The following is a 19,484-nucleotide window of genomic DNA, read 5'->3' as shown; positions in this document are numbered from 1 at the left end:
ATTACTCAGTTGCTATTTGTACTACAGCTCTAGATTCTAGATCTACTCATTGTAACTCATCTAGTGACAATCTAGTCTACTGTCTATTCAATAAGGATTTTCTCATCCACTAATCCAGCTTAGCTTCAGGTGGCAATGTCACTAGAAGCTGATCCCACGATTGTAGAATATTTTTCGGAACATGAGCGCTACAAATGTGGTTATTGCGGCTCGAAAGATACAAACTATTCCCATGGTATGAAAATTCAGAAAAATAATTATAATTTATAAATTAATAATATATTATTATAATAAATAATAAAATATAATCATAATCAATTCATAATCATAATTAACAAATTATGTTATTTATTAAAATTATATTAAAATAAATGATAAATCTACTGATCTATCAATATCTGAATATCATCTAGTCAATCTAGTCTTAGATAATATATTACATCTAGAATCGACTAGATCTAGTAATTATTAGACTTAATTTTTTAAGTTAAATTTAAATCTAGATTATTAGATCAGTCACAATCAATATTATTAATTATTATTCAATATAGATTATAGAGTTAGAGTTTAGAGATAGTCTAGAAATCTAGATTATACTAGATAAGTTTTAAGACTCAATTTTATTCTAGATCTACTCATCTAGTCCAAGAATCTAGAGTAATTTATATATTCTGGACATTACATGAATCCGTACTTACAACCTGCTGTTTTTGTGGTCATTACATCTTTATTTTGATATTTAATATGAAACTAGCACGCTTTATAATGTGCGTGTCCATTTTTCAATGATTCTGACCCAATTTCCTAATGTAAGAAAAAAGAATTTCAAATATAGGGTTAAGACTATATTTTTTGGTTGGCTATGCTAATGAGCCCCCCAAAATTTATTCTGTTTTTGGAGCTGATTGTAATGTTTAGGAATGGGAAAAAAAAATTGAGTATCTATGAATTTCGCATCCATTTGTCAATAAAACTAGATGTATATATATGTTTTAATGTATTACTACTCATAGTTAAAATGTTATTTGGTGTCAAAGTGAGACAGGTCAATGCTTCAAGACCCAAATGCAGAAAACATTTTTGTAGCACTCCCTTAAAAAACTAATTATCTTAAGAAACTCTGGAACGCTTGAGATGGATGTTACAAAGAAGATATTCTAATCTGCAAATTTCGTTATTTATATCATTTTCTTTTAATGCCATGTCAAGACAGACATGTCATTATTGTCATTTTCCCACCTTCCCTATTGCCAATCTCTGCTTTAAAACTGACCTCACACTCAAGCCCAGTGCCATTCATCTAGACTTGAAAAAGCCATTTTTAAAAGCTATTTTGAGATATGGGTCCCTATATGCCAAGATATTATATGTCAGTGCTAAATATTTCTTGGGGGCTATGAGCTATATAAGCTTGTGAATTGTGTTACCTATTGATAAATCAAGCCCTTCCTAAGCCATGGAGACACAACAGTATGCCTGGTTGCCTAAAAACGAAATTGTGCAACAATTCTATGTTTCTAGCATAGTCAGTGTTTGTACATGCAACATCCCCCTAACCCTTTTTATTTAATTTCTTCACATCAATCAACTCACATGGTTTTTCACAACTTTCCTGGTAAGGATTCTCTCAACTATGCTATATTGTTATGGTGATGACTTATTTGTGACCAAAAAAAAGATGAGTAACTTAACATGAAGAGGATCATATGACAGATCTATGTGACTAGAGTTGAGAGGATGATCAGACGAATAGAAGTGTTCAAAAAATTGACTGCAAAAGCCAAGCAACATACAAAATAGATACAGAATGACTATTATAAACAACATACATTTAAAAGATACAGAATGACTAATATTTAATAAGCATTTTAGTCTATAGATATTCTTTCTACCATCATAGAGTAATATGTAAAATATTAAGTATAGAAAAAGATAAATATAAAAATATCCTTATCTTGCACTATATAGTAATTCTACCATAATCAAGAAAATAAAGTAGTATGATAATATTATGTTGAAGTATTAGCAAAGCATCCTGAATCGCAATTGGGATTTGGCTCTAGCTTTAGATTTAAAGGCTTGCATTAATTTACATTTAACCTAACATCCTACATTTAACAATCACCAACAAAATTGACTAGCCTGGCTGGTCAATTGATTGAAATCTTCAGCTCTAGACTATAATCTATACTAGAAATTATGCAGAGAAAAACATAGAGAATCTTGATCTATTTAGATCTTTCAAAGTGGATATGTATAAAATATTTTTCTGTATGTCTTTTTTTTTCCCCTCTCTGAACAACTATTTTGTTGTAAAGTTCAATGCTGATTGAATTCATTGGCAACTTTAATTAGGTTTTTACCAGATATTGGTAACAGGGTTCCATATAGATAACTTGTTCAGTTCCAGATTGTTCACAAAATGCAAATGATTCCCCCAAATCTGATTTAATTAATGAAATCATAGCATTCTTTTTCTGTTGTGGATTATTTCTTCACTTTATGTATGTCAACTTGTAGTAGTTTATAGGGATAAATTTACTTTTCTTTTCTTTTGATTATTTACTACTCAAATTGCTTTACTTTTTAATAGCATACATTGAAACAGATTATGTTAAGAGTTACATTTTGTATACAGTGTTTAAAAGAAATCTTTCTTCTCTACGTACTAAGTAGAGTTTATTTTTTTAAATATGTAACACAATGGCTAAATATGTCTTTATTGTAGGTATGTGGGCTCATCAGATGACAGTCCAAGACTACCAGGATCTTATAGATAGAGGTTGGAGAAGGTATTAATAAATAAAACAGGTTTTGTTTGTTTTTATTTTGACTGTTTTTTTTTTAACTTTCTTGCCTTTTTTTTTTTTACACGTGGAATATGTTAAAAAAAAAAAGGGGGGGGGGTTCTGATTCGATTTATGCTAGAAACATTCATTTCATCATGATCTTGGGACCTTCCTAACTCCACCAGACACTGTAAAGTGACTGACAATAGAGATTGCACTAGACTTAAAATATCTTAACTAATCATAGGCCATAGAAACTAGTACCTCATTTGTGGTGTTTGTGTGGGTGTGTGCATTTATATATATAGGCCTATATATATAGTAGAATCATATACATTCGAATCCAGACCAGCTGGTTAGGACCAAAATGATTCAGTCTTGATGTGGACCAATTAACCAGATTTGACTTATGTATCTACTTTTGAAGAGAAGCTTTAAAATGTAGCCAACAACTAGTTGTAAGTGTCCAGCCTTAAAGTTATTTTAAATATTATATTTATTATCTGTCCCTCATATTATTTTCAGTGTCATTTACCATTTTTAAACCCAAATGTTACTATAGTTATAGGTTTTATGAATGTAATATAATGTATTTCAGTCTGCAGACTGATCAAATCAGGACTTTGGTGGATTGATGGTGTAAAGATACTTTGATGTTCAGCTAATATGGAATCAGCTAAATTTTCTGTAAAAAAAAACATTTCTAAAAGAGTTGATTCTATTTGGAGCAATAGACTCTCAAAATCAGTGTTCTATGAAAACCATGTAAAGTTTCAATTAAGTAATTTTTTTTAAATAAAAAAAAAAGAGAGAAAAAAATATTTAGAAAAATGTTAGTGTCAAAAGAAACAAATATTTGGGATCCAAAATAATAAAAACAAACGCTTGTAAGTTGTAGGAAACTCCTATAAGTCACTTCTGACTGTTACCAACATGCCTGATTGTGGTCTGTTTATTTTGTCTCATAGTTTAAAAGAAAACTTCGAACATTATTTCTGTTGTTATTTTGCAGGAGTGGCAAATATTGCTATAAGCCTACAATGAATGTCACCTGTTGCCCCCAGTACACCATAAAATGTGATGCTATAAACTTCAAACTCAGCAAGTCTCACAAAAAGCTTGTTAAAAGGGTCAATCGTTATCTTATCACTGGACGCAAAAGTGGAATGGATGACAGTCCTTTGATTGATAGGAAGCAAGAGGGGTGCAGGGACGACCCTTTCAAAAGTGTGGAATGTTCCCTTGCAGAGAAAGCTAAACCCAGTACTCTTGTCTTGCCTTTTGGAGGAGAGGTAATCCTGTTGAAATATTTGACACAAATTGTTGATTAAAGACTTTTATTTCAATTTCTATAAAACACAATTTTTTATTGATGACTAAAATTTTAAATACACTTTGAAAAATGTAAAAAATGTTCTCAAGAAGGTGAGATGCTTTTAAAAAAAAAGTACAAGTTCCCCTTTCAGACCTTATGGTCTATAGGGCTGTGACCCTCAGCTAACAAGGTTGTCATGTTGCCAGCACATCGACCAACCTTCTTTACTTTTCTCCAACAAATGTCAGGTAGCTGGGTGGACTCAGAGGAAAGATTTGAACCCCACAATTTGGAATCACTCATCCACTACTACTCTTTGACTCCTTTAGATGATGAATACAATGATTATTATGGAACAATGATATTCACTGAGCTAATGTACTTTAGTTTATACTTGAGATTATCTACATTTTGTTAACACTTTGCTTGCTAACTAAATATGAGCCAATAACTGAATCTCTAATTTTGTTTATCAACTTTTCTCCATAAGTCTGTACAATTAAATGTACCAATCTTCCATTTCCTTTTTTTTTTCAACAATATTCACAATTTTTTGTATTTGTAATTGTCTGACTGTGAGGAGTTTACATTTCATAGGCATAAATCTATTATATTAATGAATTCTGTTTATTTTGTCCGCAGAACAAGACAGAAGTTGATGTCCAAACCAGCAAAAGCAATACTTCTTCTGCTTCTGAGTCTTCTAGTAGAAATATGCTTTCCTCCACCAGTCAGTCCAAAGAATCTACTAGTAATAAAAGTAGTTTTAGCAATATGTCCACTGAAAAACACATTCCTAAGCCAGGTATGAAATTTATTATGGTATAGAGCATTCCAGCAATGTTTAGGTATAGAAAACATTATTTATTTTTTTTTTCGATTTACTCTTATCTTGTTCAATATTTTAATATTTTGTTTATATACCTATTTAATATCAAATAATTATTGAGTCAAAATATTTACCTTTCCCTTAGGGTTAATGTACTACATGTGCTTATTTCCCTTTGCTGATTCTGAGTTATTGTCAAAGCTCAGGCTGGTTAGAATTTACCAGTTGATGTTTCTAACAGGCAACAAGAACATTTGAACATCAGTCTGTTTTGATCAACTTCTTTCAGAGACTATAGTGGAACCTCTTTCATAGAATAGAGTGGTTCATTGTGAAGCTGAATGTTTTCAGTTTGAAACATGATATAGAGATTTTTTTTGTTTTTATTTTATGATGGCTTAAGTTCATCTAGCTTTAATGGGTTGACAAATTAAGGAAGTATATGGCCTGCCACTTTTGCTAGTTACATTAATTCCTCATTACTTTGAGGTAAAATTGTGTGGTCTTAGTTTTATCTTCTACCTTTACTATTGTTGTTAAAAAAATAATTACTCCAGCTAGCCTATTTCTCTTTCAAAAGGAAACTAAAAATAATTTTTTCATCCTCTTTGTGTGTGGTTAGCATAAGAAAATATTTAAACAAAATGTTGTTTTTTATTTATTTATTTTTTGCTGATATAAAACAAAATTTGTTTCCTAGGTCTTGGTCCTGATCCTAACAAACCACCGTGTAGAAAATCAAAAGAGATTAGAGCTGAGCGCAGGTCCAAAAAAGAACAACAAAAGGGAGATTACCAAATAAAAGGGGTATTTCTTTACTGTTTGTTCTAATTAAGTCCAAGCTGTATCTTTTTCATGTTTGTATTCAACTTCATAGTAGTCTTCCTTTTAGGGAAAATACAATGTAAATGAGTAGTAGTCATTTAAAAAGTGTCTTACATCATTAGAACTTCAAAATAAATATTTCCAAACAGTGTTGTGGAAAATGTTATTGATAAAATTTGGTCTTGGTAATCTTTATTAAATTTTTATGTAAGCTGACTACTAAGTATATTTAATATATTGTATTCTGACAGGTTTATATTAAGAATGAAATTCTGTTTTGGTCAAATGGTTAAACTTGTGTTTCAGCAATAACTTTTGAAACTTAAAGAATATAAAAACAGCTACTTAATTTTTCTACTAATTATGGCACAACTATGAAATTCCTAGAATTTACTTCAACTTTTAAAAAAACATGAAGTGGCCTAATTTATAATTTTAAGTTTGTAAGGTTTTGATAGTTATATCTTGTCCATATTCCAGAAAAAAAACAAGCCTATAGCAGAAAAGAGCTTAGAAGATCTCCTGAGTGAACCAGATCATGTAGAGAACCCCGCCCACAAGCTTGAGGTGAGGTGCTTCATTTTGTGTTCATTGTATGTTCTCACTATTCACTTATTTTTTTTTTTTTTAGCTTTCCAAGGCGTGGTATTATATTATGAAAGTTTAAAAATTACCTATAAACCACAAACTCTTCTTCTTTTCTGTCCTAGTATATATCTCTCTATTTTTGTGACATTTATTATGTGTCTTAGTGATATTTAACCATTATCAGTTTTTATAAAATGTCTACTAGTGAAAGAATGATACATACATATTAAACATAAATAAACAGCAGCACCAGGGACCAAGTTTTTAAATGAGAGAAAGTAGTGTATTAAATGCGACAAAAATATGGGACTGCGCCTACCAAGGCTCAAACCAGTGACCCTGGAACGACAACACCGCCTAGCGATAACACACTAAGCGAACTTAAACTCTAGAGCATCGGAATGTCCAAAAAAACATTCTTCTGGTCAAGAGTCATTTTGCTCATATGCAAATTACCACCCCAGTGGTCAATGGTCACATGCCCTAGCTAGCTCCTCCCCACCTCTCCACATCCGTTCACCAACAACTTCAATAGAGGCAACACAGACAGCCGTTAAGCATGTATTAGACAAACAATGGCTCTATTTCATTGTGTATCTCTCATACGTTCATAGTGAAAGAATGTTATACACATTTGAATATCATCTATTCACTCTAGAAAAAAAAGTAATTCTTTGCTACTTTTAAAAAAAAATCCTTTTTGATAATGTCATTTTTTTGTGTTGAGCTCATAACTACCAATTTAAAAAAAAATCTAAGTTGCCTAAAATATAAAAAAAACTGACTGCCACGTCCTAACCTAGCTGGTATGCCTGATGGAAAAAAAACTTACAGCTATAGCAAATTTATAATGTGCTGCTTAGTTAGTCCTTAAAAAATAAAAGACTGCTACAGTTTGCTTGCATAATTTCATCCTTGGGTGCATGAAATGTTTATAAGTTGGTATCACTTTGTCATCAGTACACAGACAATAATGAAATGCTGCTCTACCTAAAGAAATTGATTACATCACGTGTCACAACATGTGTAATTAATTTTAATAAGAACATGAATGTCAAGCTTGTTCAAAATATACTTTAATTAGTTAAATTTTTTTTCTCAATTTTTTCATTTCTATTTTGGTTTATCTTTAAATGCCAGTAAAGAATTTTCTTTTTCATTTTTTAAAATGTTTTCTATAGTTATTTGCTAAAAGTGTAGTTTTTAGCGGCGCTAATAAATAAAAATTATTTTTATTATTATTGCTACTTTAGCTGCGACTGATGAGATCCAACCCTCCAAGTGCTGCTTTCCGCTCCACTTTGGAAACCTCCCACAGTGTATATTTAAAATACCAAGTGACCATTCACAAAGACCCGCCTTCCAAACCAGGCATGAGTCAGTATCAGCGTTTTCTGTGTGACTCACCACTGATGGTAAACCCAATGACCCACTGAAGCCAGAAAAAATATGCACAAGAAAATGTAGTTTTTTAGTTCTTCCCTGTGACCTCTCATTTCTCTTTATTGTTGGGGGACTTCTCAATATCTTTTGTTTGTAAAATTTTTTTTAAAAGTACCATTTTCATTGCATCAGATGACATAGAGACTTTTGTAATGATGTCAAAGTGTTGTGATAGAATGAGATAAATTACAATGTGTTAGTTACCAGTTCTAGTAAAACAAGTCACAAGTATTAACATTCAGAAATGAAGGAGTTATGGTCAAACAGCAAAAATTAAATCAACTTTAAACTATTAGTCTTATTAATATATGAATTTGTTAATTCAAGCTAGTAACTGAATACATAATTAGCTAAATGGGTTCAGATAAATGTTTTTCTTTCCAAAGTAAATTCTGATTATATTTCACCAGAACAGTCTTTTTTTGTCAAGACAAAGAATAATTTAAGCAACAAAATATGTTGTCTCACATGATATTAAACAAAATTTTAAGCTTGAAATTTTGACATGTTGCCAGAATCTGTCATTTATTTGCATCTTTTATTCATTTTAAGTAATACTATAGCTTCGCTAACTTATTCAACTGATAACTGGTATTATTCTTGAAGTGATTATAATTCTTGAAGAATGAAGAGTAAATGTATTTTCCGTCTCCTGACCTGAAAGAGCACAGACTTAATGCTAGACAAAATGACTTTATAAACTTGAAACAACATAAAATGAAACTATATTTCAAAACATGACACTATATTTAAAACTCGGAATTAAATATATAATATGAAACAATATATAAAGGCTGAAGCAATATATAGGAAACATTAAACTATATGTAAAACTTGAAAGATTGATGACCTGAAAGAACACTTACAACCAATAGCCAAAGACTTTCTACATGTGTTTTTGTTTGTTTTGTTTTACTCTGTAGATCATGCTATTTCGTACTGTTCCCGAGTCTCACCAGATCCGTATCACATTCCAAGAATCCTTCTCACTCTTCAAGAAATACCAGATGCTTGTTCACAGGGAGTCTGAAGAGGAATGTGACAAGATAGGCTTTCGAAATTTTCTTGTGGAGTCCCCCCTAGAGGTCATTCTTGTAGATTTACTGTTCTCTTACTCTGTCCAGCTGCATGCTTCATCTTTCTTGGCTTATGAGTTGATTTCATCTGACTTGCTTCTACCTAGTTAGTACTTCATGTTTTGTGTTACAAGCCTGGACATTGTTTTCTTGTGCATATTTTTATTGGCTATATTTTTTTTATTTTTTTGACATTTTCTTTTGTTTTTAGTGTTAATATACTTGCAAATAAGCTTCTGCTATTGTTAAATTTATTAGTTAATTATTTAATTTTTTACTGCTTCTTGACATTTTGCATTGCTGTATTAATATTATTTTAGAATTATGTTAAAAACAATTTTGTTACTATAAGTTCTGATTTTATTTTGTGTGTGAAGTCAGCAGAGATTTTAATAATAAAAATATGTTAGAGGGACAAGATTTATAAACCAAGAATTAATAAGGTAGTTAAAAATTTTAATAATCGTTTTTGACAATGGTAAGGAAATTGTCTAAATTTGCTTAATTCTATGTCAGTTAAATTTTGCAAAGCTTTTCTAAAAATAATTTTTTTTTTGCCTTTGTCTTAAAATTTTTTATTTTTTTTTCAATGCCATTTCATAAACCATATTGGTTAAACCACCTTGATACAAAATGAATACTTTAATTTAGAATGGGATAAAAAAATGTTTAAAAACTAAATACACTGAGTCCCCGCTTAATGACAGGTTAGGGACCAGAAATAACATCATTTAATTAAGCATGTTTAGTCATTAAGTGTGTCCCTAGATTTTGATTAGGTATAAGGTATCAATTTTTAACAGTGGAGTATGTAGTATTGTTTTTTTTTTTTTGATACAGCACTATATCCACTTAAAATGACAAAGTATTGCTACGATTCTCTCCTCCTAATCAGGCCTTCTGTAAACACTGCTAAACGAACACAACACATCAAGAACTTGACAACAAGGCTTCAAATAATCTGGTACTTTAATAATGAGTGAATAAGTAGATAACAGCCAATACTAGACAATTGGCATCAAACACATCAACAACTAAAATGTCACTCTGTACATCACCGTACACAACTCTACTGTCTCTCTTTCTGGACTCGTACATCAACACCTGAGGACTCAACCAGGACCGACTTCATAGCCAGACTAACAGTCCTGGTCTCCTCCGCGTCCTCTTTCCTACACACTGTGTCACTCGTACACGCAGGCTTTTGATCACATGACCATAACATTGGTCATATTTGTGTGTAATCTGACCTGAGTGATTCAGGTGTGTGTCAGCTGAGCCTATAGTTAACCCTTTTGCGCCGCCAACAGGGTCATAACATTATTTATCCCAGGTGACATAAAGAATAAAAGAAACACAGCGTGCACATAGAAATTCAATTCAATTTGTACTTATTTTGAAAAAAAAAAGCATAAACAGGTAGCCTACATTAGGAAAATATAATTTTATTAAAATGGAAGCAGATAATATTCAACTTACTGAATCTAGTCTAGATTTTAAATTGAAACAAAGACAAAGGCAAAGGCTATATACATGTGAGCTATACAAACAAAATAAACTTCTACTTGAGATCATTCAGATAAATGAACAAGCAAAATATGAAAAAGCCTATTTAAAAAACAGCTTATCGAAGGGAAAGAGCTCTGCATTTACAATTATATCTCTAATGTAGAAGTTATATCCCTTATTCCGTATCAATCAAAATAATTAATCACCAATAAATAACTGACTAATTGGTTAATTTTTTAATTGATTCATGTTTTATTATGTTCAGTATATAATTGTTTAACATTTCAACTTGATCCTAGAATGGGTGTGGGAGAAATGGCGTATTCAATTATCTAAGGAGACGAAAACCCTACATAATTAACAATATTTGTATATACTGAAGGATTAATTAAATAATTAAATTAAAATAATTAATTACCAGTACTTACTTGACTAATTGGTTATTTTTTTATTGATTCACGTCTTTTCTATGCCAATAAATAATTGTGCAAAGTTTCAACCTGATCCGAGATTGGGTGTTGGATAAATAACATGTACAAACTTTTTTACCAAACAGACTGACAGAGTGAGTTGATATAAGCTTAATGAAAATAAATTTAGTTACAAATTCTACAGATGTACATGAATGACAATGAAATAATCCTGTAAAGAAAGAAAACATTCAAACATAATTGTACTGCATTGTACAGTGCATATACATAAGAGCAAAACAATAAAATTCAACTTGAAAGCATTCAGATGCAAAAGAAAAATAAATTTGAATTGGTACATCAGGTACAAAATTGTATCAGGAACCTAAAGAAAATGTAGCTTTACGTTACATTGGCTGAAAACAAAATTTAACAAGGGTAATAAAAAATTTCAAAATGCAAAGCTAAATTATGAAAATGTTTACAGCTGATGGCCCTGGTAAGGGAGGGGATGGATAGTTTTTGTACGTAAAAAAAAAAACTAACAAAGTTCTCATGCGTACATAAAATGTGAGAAAGAGTGATCGCATTGCTGAGATGACTGTCTCAGCCCAGATCACAACAAACACTCTGCTTATACTGCTCCGCACTCAGCTTGAAATTTTAAAATATGGCTCCACGCTCCATCATATCTTTGAACTTTGGTCGTATATTAGAATTAAATGGAATAAATAGTTATTCGTGAAAGTCCTTTATCCATTGTGATACAATCCATTCAGTTCAAATACTTTTATTACATTGAAGCATTGTCCTTGGAGAAACTTTTGTGATTGTATAATACATTAGGTACTAACTGTATTTGGAAAGAAAAACATTTAGCTCAGTGTGAAATGACTGACCTAATCAATGTGTTTGGCCACAGGATAACCAAGATACAATCAGACCCCCTGATGGGTTTGGCTCATTCCATCAACACTACATACTTGACGGCAAGCTGATAGCTGTGGGTGTCATTGATATTTTACCTGCCTGTGTCTCCTCTGTGTACCTCTACTATGATCCTGACTACAGTTTCCTGGGTTTAGGTGTTTACTCTGCGTTGAGGTAAGCAGCCAGATATAGATACCAGTTTTAGAATTATTGGAAGAGTGCAACCACAGATATTTCACTAGTCTCAAACTTAGGTATTTTCTAAAAAAAAAAAAGGCTGATTCAGTAGTATTAAAAGATACTGGAAGGAAGGGGCTTACTTTTTTCCTTCAAAATACATATCATTGAAAGATTAAAACTTCTATAGTTTAAACAGTCACATTGAACAGGTGATACAAGTAACTTTGTTTCTGAAATTTGGTTAGCAATGGCACAAAGGCATATCAACTTAGCTTCTTTTATTGAATCACTAAATATGTACTCATAAATTTCAAGCATGAAACTGTAGAGTAGAACTTAATGTGACAAATTTTAGCTCTATCCCTTAATCACTCAGCACATAAATTAGCAGCTTTTAATTGAAATGAAGCTTACGATCATGGTTTCCACAAAATGAACATCACCAAGACTTTTCTTACATTACTTGACTCTCAAGACTCTTTGAAACACTTTTTTGTTTTATTAGTCTCTGCAAGGTTTCTTCTAGCTTATTTCAATGTCTAATTTTAATTTCAACAAAATTTAGGGATTTTTTTTTATTGACCATAAAAAGATATTCAAACATTTTTTTTACTATAAAAGAATGAATTAATTGATATGTTTTCTATTAGATTTACTTCACTTGTTAGAAAAATTTAAAATTTGTATTTCAGAGAACTGGCTTTGGTTAGAAAACTTCACCAGTCAGTGCCTGCTCTAAAGTACTACTACATGGGCTTTTATATCCACTCTTGTCCTAAGATGAGATACAAAGGACAGTTTGTTCCTTCATTTTTGGCCTGTCCAGTGTCTTACACTTGGGTATCCATTGAACAGTGCCGTCCAAAGCTTGATGCCAGTAAATACTCTAGACTTTCGGAGTTAGGTGTTGGTAAGTTATTAGCATGACAGTCAGTAGCTTTTACACAATATTAATGTCATTATTTTGTCACGTTGGGGGTGTGGTTGCAAGTGGTAAAGTGCTTGTCTTCCCAAATGAGGACCTTGTTTTTGAACCTCCGTGAAAGATTTTTAGGATGCTCCTGAGTTTACTCACTATAAAGGGTCTTTAACATGTCATTGTGTTGTACACACCCTTGTTAACCATTTAGCAGAGAAACTTTCTATCATCTTCCCCCATAGATTGCATGATCTGAAAGGGTTACCTTTACTTTCACATCACCTTGTTAGTAGCTTAACAAACTTTTCTGTTATGCAGAAGTTTTTCAGCAAGTCCATTTTGCAAGAGATTATTTCTCTTCTCTTATTAATGTGCAATAGTAAGAATGGTAGTGCCTTTAATGGTAAGGTGCCTGACTACCAAGTTCTTGGCTGGACTCTTAGTGTAAAGGAAAGAATTCCTAATAGTGGCTTTATGATGCTTCTGTCAGTTGTTCTAGTTATGCTTAGAAAACCAAACTGAGTCTTGTTAACATCTTAATATTAATAAACCCTCTTGGTGTTACTTTTGCGTCACGCGACTGTCATGGTCTTGTGTAGAGCATGTGTCATAATTATCACAAGTATTAAGATACACTGAGCAACGAGCTAGTTAGCATTGAATAAAATAAATAACTTGGCAAGTAATCCCGGCATAAAGGCATAGTACACATTTGAATAATAACACCACAAATAGAATTATATCACTGCATAATCTAGAACAAACTTATAGTAGTATCAGTACTGATTACAAAATGCTTATGTTAGAAAATGTATGTCCTTCCTCTCTGAGGACCAAGTTACAACTACTCAAATCTTGCTATCGCTCTTTCACCCCATGCTTTTTCCTCGTGCAAAATCATGGACTATCTTAAGTTACTACAAATCACTACATGTCACAATGAGTCTCAAACAAGGCTGTATAAGTCTAATAAAGAAATATATTGTTTTGCTCCCTTTTACTTAACCCACCCAATACATTCTTTCTTGAAGTGTCACCTTACTTATGTCATAATCTACTTTTTCTGATCATTGCTCACATTACAAGCAGCTTCTGAATGCTTTTGTGGTAAAGCCCAGTCAAACCTAAAATACTGGGAAAATGTTTACCAGTTGTAGAAACTCACTTTAAGTATGAATTTCTTCTGAAAATTTTCTATCAGCCAAATTACTTATTAAAGCTTCATCACTTGGCAGACAGTGTAAAAATGTACCTATGTATAATACAGTTGCTAGGGGTTAATTTTGTATATGCATTTTTACTGCAGAACTTTTCTTTTTTTTTTATCATTGTAGAAGTAGTCATCTTGCATACCAATATTTGAGATAATCTCTATAAACACCTGTAAGAACAATTTTCTAGATGATAGTTAGGCATCAACATCAGACAATATTCAACCAGATATTTAAAAAAAATGCCAACACCTTTTAATAGTTAAAATCATTCTCTTAATCTGCTCCTCTGGACCCATGCTATGCTCACTTTTATTATATTATTTAATTGTATAGGTTTTTTTTAGACATTAGCTCTGGCTCTGGAAAAATACACATATTCAAATGCATGACATAGTTGTTACAGTTAAAAAGCTAGTCCTTGTATATAAGCTATGTCTATACAAGTAGCAATGACAGAAGAATCCTTTTTCAAATTCCAGGAGATCTGTGTAAGGATTTTGTATTTGGTTTTAGTTTTATGGCTGGGATGTTGGTTATTACTGGTGTTATAGAAATTATTTTCTGTTACAGAAGACAAAGACAAAGATATAGATGTCAACCAAGTACTGGTTCTTAACAAGGGAAATATACTACCCTATGGGTTTTTTAAAATGATGACATCAAGAAATTCTGATGAGTCAGAAGTCAAAGAGTATGCTGAATTTGTTGGGAAAACATGTGCTGAGCGGATGCTACTGGTTAGGAAATAGAGTTGCACTGTAATTGATGTATTTTTCTGATATTTATGGATTTAGTTTACTTGCTTCAGATGTCAAGAGTTGGCGGATGTTTTAAAATCTCGCCAACCTTATTATTTTGTGTTGTATAGTTTTGCTGGGAGATCAATGAAATTAAGCAATATAGCCTTGTCATAGTATCATGTCTAAATGAACACATTTTTCATTTCATTTTATTTGTTGCTAGCAAAAACATTCTCAACATGTATGCTAATGCTTTATCTGTGATATACATTTAGACTCATGTATTTACACTTAATATTGATATGAATATTTTGTGTGTGTATTTGTGTGTCTGTTTCCTTATATATTTTCTTTTTTTTTAATCATGTAAAATCATTGCTGTGCCCCTAAGGCAGAATGTTGTTCCTAAACTGAACTGATCTGTGGTATTTTAAATCAAAATCACAAGCATCTGCAACTTTCAGCACTTTTAATTTCACTGACTGACCTTGAGACTAAATCTATTTTCTCTTAACATTTGTTTAAAATCACAGAAATAATACTTGGCTGTAAGTTTTACTTTTTGGATTAGATTAGTCATCTCTGTTATATGACAATCTCTTTGCACATTAATTGTTTGGTGGTGCTATCCTGATCAGCTTGTTCAATTTTCGTGCCATCAAAGGAAATAGTAATATCTTACCATTAATGTTGTTAAAGTTTCACTTATCATTGTAGAATTTCATTGGAAAATTATCACATTTTGTCCTAATGGAAAAATCAAAATTCTGAGAGGGGACAACTCATCAATTTCATTTAGTTGAATTTATTCAATGTGCCTGCATGTGGATGTATTGTATATTATTATGCAACCGAAGACAATAGATTCCCAATAATCATTGTTTTTATTACAAGATTGCCACCAGAAAATAGACGAATTAGTACAAAAACGTTTTTATAAATATATAAATTTATGATTGATTTTAATGTTAGGTATACAATGGCTTGATGTGTATTTGATGTGCATATGTTAAATTCATTAGATATTGCCATCACTAAACTGATAAATCTTATCATTCTTGGCCCCTCTGCTGCTTTGTAGGGTTTCACTTAATACTGGACTGGCAGTTTAAGATTATTTTGTTCATTTGTTTCACACTGGGGTCATTGATGAATTGGGCCTCTGAGGAGGAAATAGAAATGTTTTTGTTGCTGATCATTAACAGAATCAGTGATCTTCTAAATCAGCAATAATAAGTACAGGAGCTTTTCTAGCTTCCTAATTCCTGCCTTCTCATTGGTGAATAGAGAATCACTTAACAGTTTTGTAGAGTCTTACATGTCACTGTATTATTATTGCCTATGCATAAGCTATCAGTCTGAGACATATAAATATATATTTCTTTAAAAATACATTATTGTCTGTTTTTGTTTTAAATACTGCTACACTATTTTTAGTACTTTAATCAAATAATATTACGAGCGCAGTTTGATTTTGTTTTGTTTTTACCCATTTTGAAGTGAGACATATGCAACCGCATTAAAAGAAGAATTGGTCTTTATATTAAATTCCTGCCCCTTTCTACAGCCAGCCTAGTGACATGTTAGACCAAGCCACAACTTTGAGGATTTCTGATGAAGAATGTGGAGCAAACATCTCTAATTCGGGTGTCCATTTCTCTAAGTGCAGGAAAGAACAACTTTGATTGCAATAAATTAAAAAATGCAACAAGTTGAATGGAAATGTCTAATGTTAGACTTCAACTGGAGCTACTGCTTGAATTTTTTTAAGCACTATAAAAGTATAAATGGAAGCATAAAAACTATTTCAACAGTAATACAATGTCATATGTGATATAACTTCCTGAAAAAATAATTTCAGCTGAGAATGACATACACTGAATTCCCTTTTAAAAATAGATCAAACCTCCATGTGGTACGTCTCTATTCATGTTCAACTATTTACTAAAAACATAAAAGTATATGGGTGTCTTAGAAATGAAAGGTTTTGGAATTCCTTTATTGATGTAATAATACAATTATCAAAGAAATCTGTACAAATGTGAAAAGAGTACTTCAAATGTTATACAACTTTACACTTTTGAGGTATCTTTAGTCTGGGATCAAGCAGTTGAAGATATACAAAATAACAAAACTTGAATGAAACTAGAACAATAATTAAAAAGCCGTTTATGACAAATTAATAAATTGAATTGGTAAATATCATTTTTAATCACTAAATTTTAAAATCTACTTGGACAACTGACTAACAAGTAAAGTAGCAATAACATAATATCTTATCCTTGTGGAAATTCGTCTTACAATTTAGGCATTTATTATAGTTACTAAACGAAATGTACTGTACGTCAGTGAAATGTACCTTCATACTAGTTTCACTGTTATTATAACGGATAGCTGGATTGTATTTAATGTTTTGATCACCAGGGGAACAAAGGAGTTACTGTGTCTATGTGATCGGTGTCTTGTATTTTTGCTGTGATGGTATTGTGTTAAAATCGTGACCTAAATGGTGGTGGTGTTTTTTTAAATCTTTTTTTTAACTTGAAAAAATATTTTTTTCGAATAGTTGTCAAAGTGGAGTTTGTTTGTTGCCAATGACATTACTAGCAGCATTTAGGAACTTATGGAGTTAATTTGTATTTTTGATATTTCGATTGCCAGACATTGAAGCTTAAAATAGGCTTAATGCATAAATAGATAATTATCAGCTCGTATTACACACATGCTGGTTCCCGCCCCAAGAGGCGGATCCGTCATATCCACTGTTGTTGAGTCGGTTCAGCGATTAGTGAGTTCAGCTATTTATTAATCAGCGTAACTAGAAGACAAGGCGGTTTCTTTAGAGTTTAAAGCAAAAGAGTTAATTCTCTCAAAGGTTAAAGCGTTATCTTTTCCTGTCAAGCGCTAAAAAATCATCAAATCGTTTACATAGCAACTATCAAGACGCCTGTACACCTATAGATGGACAAAAGGGAGGGTAAATCTTTACAATGGAGGAAAAAAAAATTAAAAAGGCTTACACTTTATTTAAAAACATTTCAGTAAGCCCTAGATCATAGGCCTACAGCTCAGATGAAGCGTGTTCACATCATTTCTTCATTGAAACAAACATAAGGCCTAAAACATTTTCTTCTAATTGTAGGTCTACTGAGTGCTTTCAGTGAGTCAACGGAGAGTCTCCACTATTTCTCTATTTTAATTGGCCCCTAGGATACATTAAAAAAAAAATCAAATAATAGATTTTAAAAAATCTCTTGAATACCAGGTTTCTTTTGAGCTGCATTTTGTATACTCTCTCTCTCTCTCTGGAACCCCCATTTTGTTTTTTCTTTAATCTGCACATAGTAATTTCTCCGACATAGACTTTTGCCCGTTGATTGTAGTAGTGAGTAGCACCACATTTATCAGCCAAAAACAAAAAGTTAGTCCATGGGTACAATCTATGACTTATCTTCTGATCGGCTTCTCAATTCAATCTACATTATATTTCGACCTTAACTCCCTTCCCATTTTTGCTTAGTTTTACTTTTTTTTTTGCTTTATTGGTCCTTATGGAAATTTGTTGTGATTACAAGGACTCTTTTCTCATATAAAGACAACACAACAGAAACATACACATAAATAGAACAGACACAATATAAAGAGTTCATTCAGCGACTACACACATGCATCTTGGTCCTTTTCATGTTTCCTGATCAACGAGTGGCGTTGATATAGTCTGACCGAGTGAGGTACGAATGATTTTTGTACCGCTCTAGCTGTTCTTGTTTTGATTAATGAAATCAATGTACTGTATTAGACACCGCATTTTTACATTTCTTCATGCCATCTGGTCTAGAGAAAAAAATGCATTTTCCGAATGCCCCAATCAAATACTATAATATATACATTCCCATTTTCCTTTGTTTGTTTTACATGTTTCGATTGTTCCTTCAAAGGTGAAGATAATCTACTTCCTAGTCTCCCGCAGAACGACGGGGGACGGCAGCGGGCAGGCTATGAGGTTTTATGAAATCGGGACCAACGAGGCGACCGAACGATAGTCCAGCGCGTATACTGCACGACCAGGCAGCCATCCTGAATCAGCCACGAAAACCAATGACCTGTTTGATTGATGCATGACTAGATTGACCTAGGGACACGAGTAACCATCTTCTTTATTGAAGTAAAATCTGTATTTTATAAGAAGATAAGATATAAGCAGGGCCGGCCTAGCTTGGGCCACTGCAAATTATGCGGCCGCAGTCCATAGGCCCCTCGCTAATTTTATGTGTAAATTATTAAATTAAACTATTTATAACTTATAACAGATTTCCCTCGGCCTCCTGATTTACAAGAAACTCCTGGAAATCTCCTGAAATGACAAAATATACGAAAAAGTCCTGGAAATCTCCTGAAGATATTAAAATCTTTTGAAAACTCATAGGCCTACACATCTCCTGAAATATAGACAAAATTGTTATTTTGGTAAGTCATTCAATATGGAAAACGCGCGATTAAAAAAAAACAACAAAACCGTAACTGTGGCATCTAGTTTCTCGCGCCTAACGAAAAATTGAGGTCAACAAATCTCAAAGATAGATTGAAACACTTGGTAATTCCTGTTATTGAGGGTGATCTATGTAGGAAACAGAAGTTTAATGATACACTATTTGACTTCGTTACACGCAAGGCTCGTGATTTTATACTTAATAAAGAATGAATAAAATGCAAAAAC

General features: G+C 32.1%; 1 protein-coding gene across 2 annotated transcripts; it reads left to right on the top strand.

Annotated features, from left to right (window-relative positions):
* On the top strand, nucleotides 1-16,159 carry LOC106059511 (arginyl-tRNA--protein transferase 1-like). Of its 2 annotated transcripts, none has more exons than XM_013217148.2 (10): nucleotides 1-235; nucleotides 2,729-2,792; nucleotides 3,802-4,081; nucleotides 4,747-4,909; nucleotides 5,634-5,740; nucleotides 6,239-6,325; nucleotides 8,713-8,874; nucleotides 11,707-11,888; nucleotides 12,587-12,804; nucleotides 14,598-16,159. In XM_013217148.2, the coding sequence occupies exons 1-10, from the start codon at nucleotides 136-138 to the stop codon at nucleotides 14,774-14,776; spliced, it is 1,542 nt and encodes a 513-aa protein (XP_013072602.2). In that variant the 5' UTR covers nucleotides 1-135; the 3' UTR covers nucleotides 14,777-16,159. The 2 variants fall into 2 exon arrangements, with proteins under 2 accessions (XP_013072602.2, XP_013072601.2); XM_013217147.2 differs by lacking the exon at nucleotides 8,713-8,874 and adding an exon at nucleotides 7,600-7,761 and having other exon boundaries at nucleotides 2-235.
* The last annotated feature ends 3,325 nt before the right edge of the window (nucleotides 16,160-19,484 follow it).

The sequence above is a fragment of the Biomphalaria glabrata genome, chromosome 6 (genome assembly GCF_947242115.1).
Source record: "Biomphalaria glabrata chromosome 6, xgBioGlab47.1, whole genome shotgun sequence".
Taxonomy (NCBI): Eukaryota; Metazoa; Mollusca; class Gastropoda; family Planorbidae; genus Biomphalaria; species Biomphalaria glabrata.
Note: the sequence above shows the minus strand (reverse complement) of the source record. Positions and strands in the feature narration are given on the sequence as shown.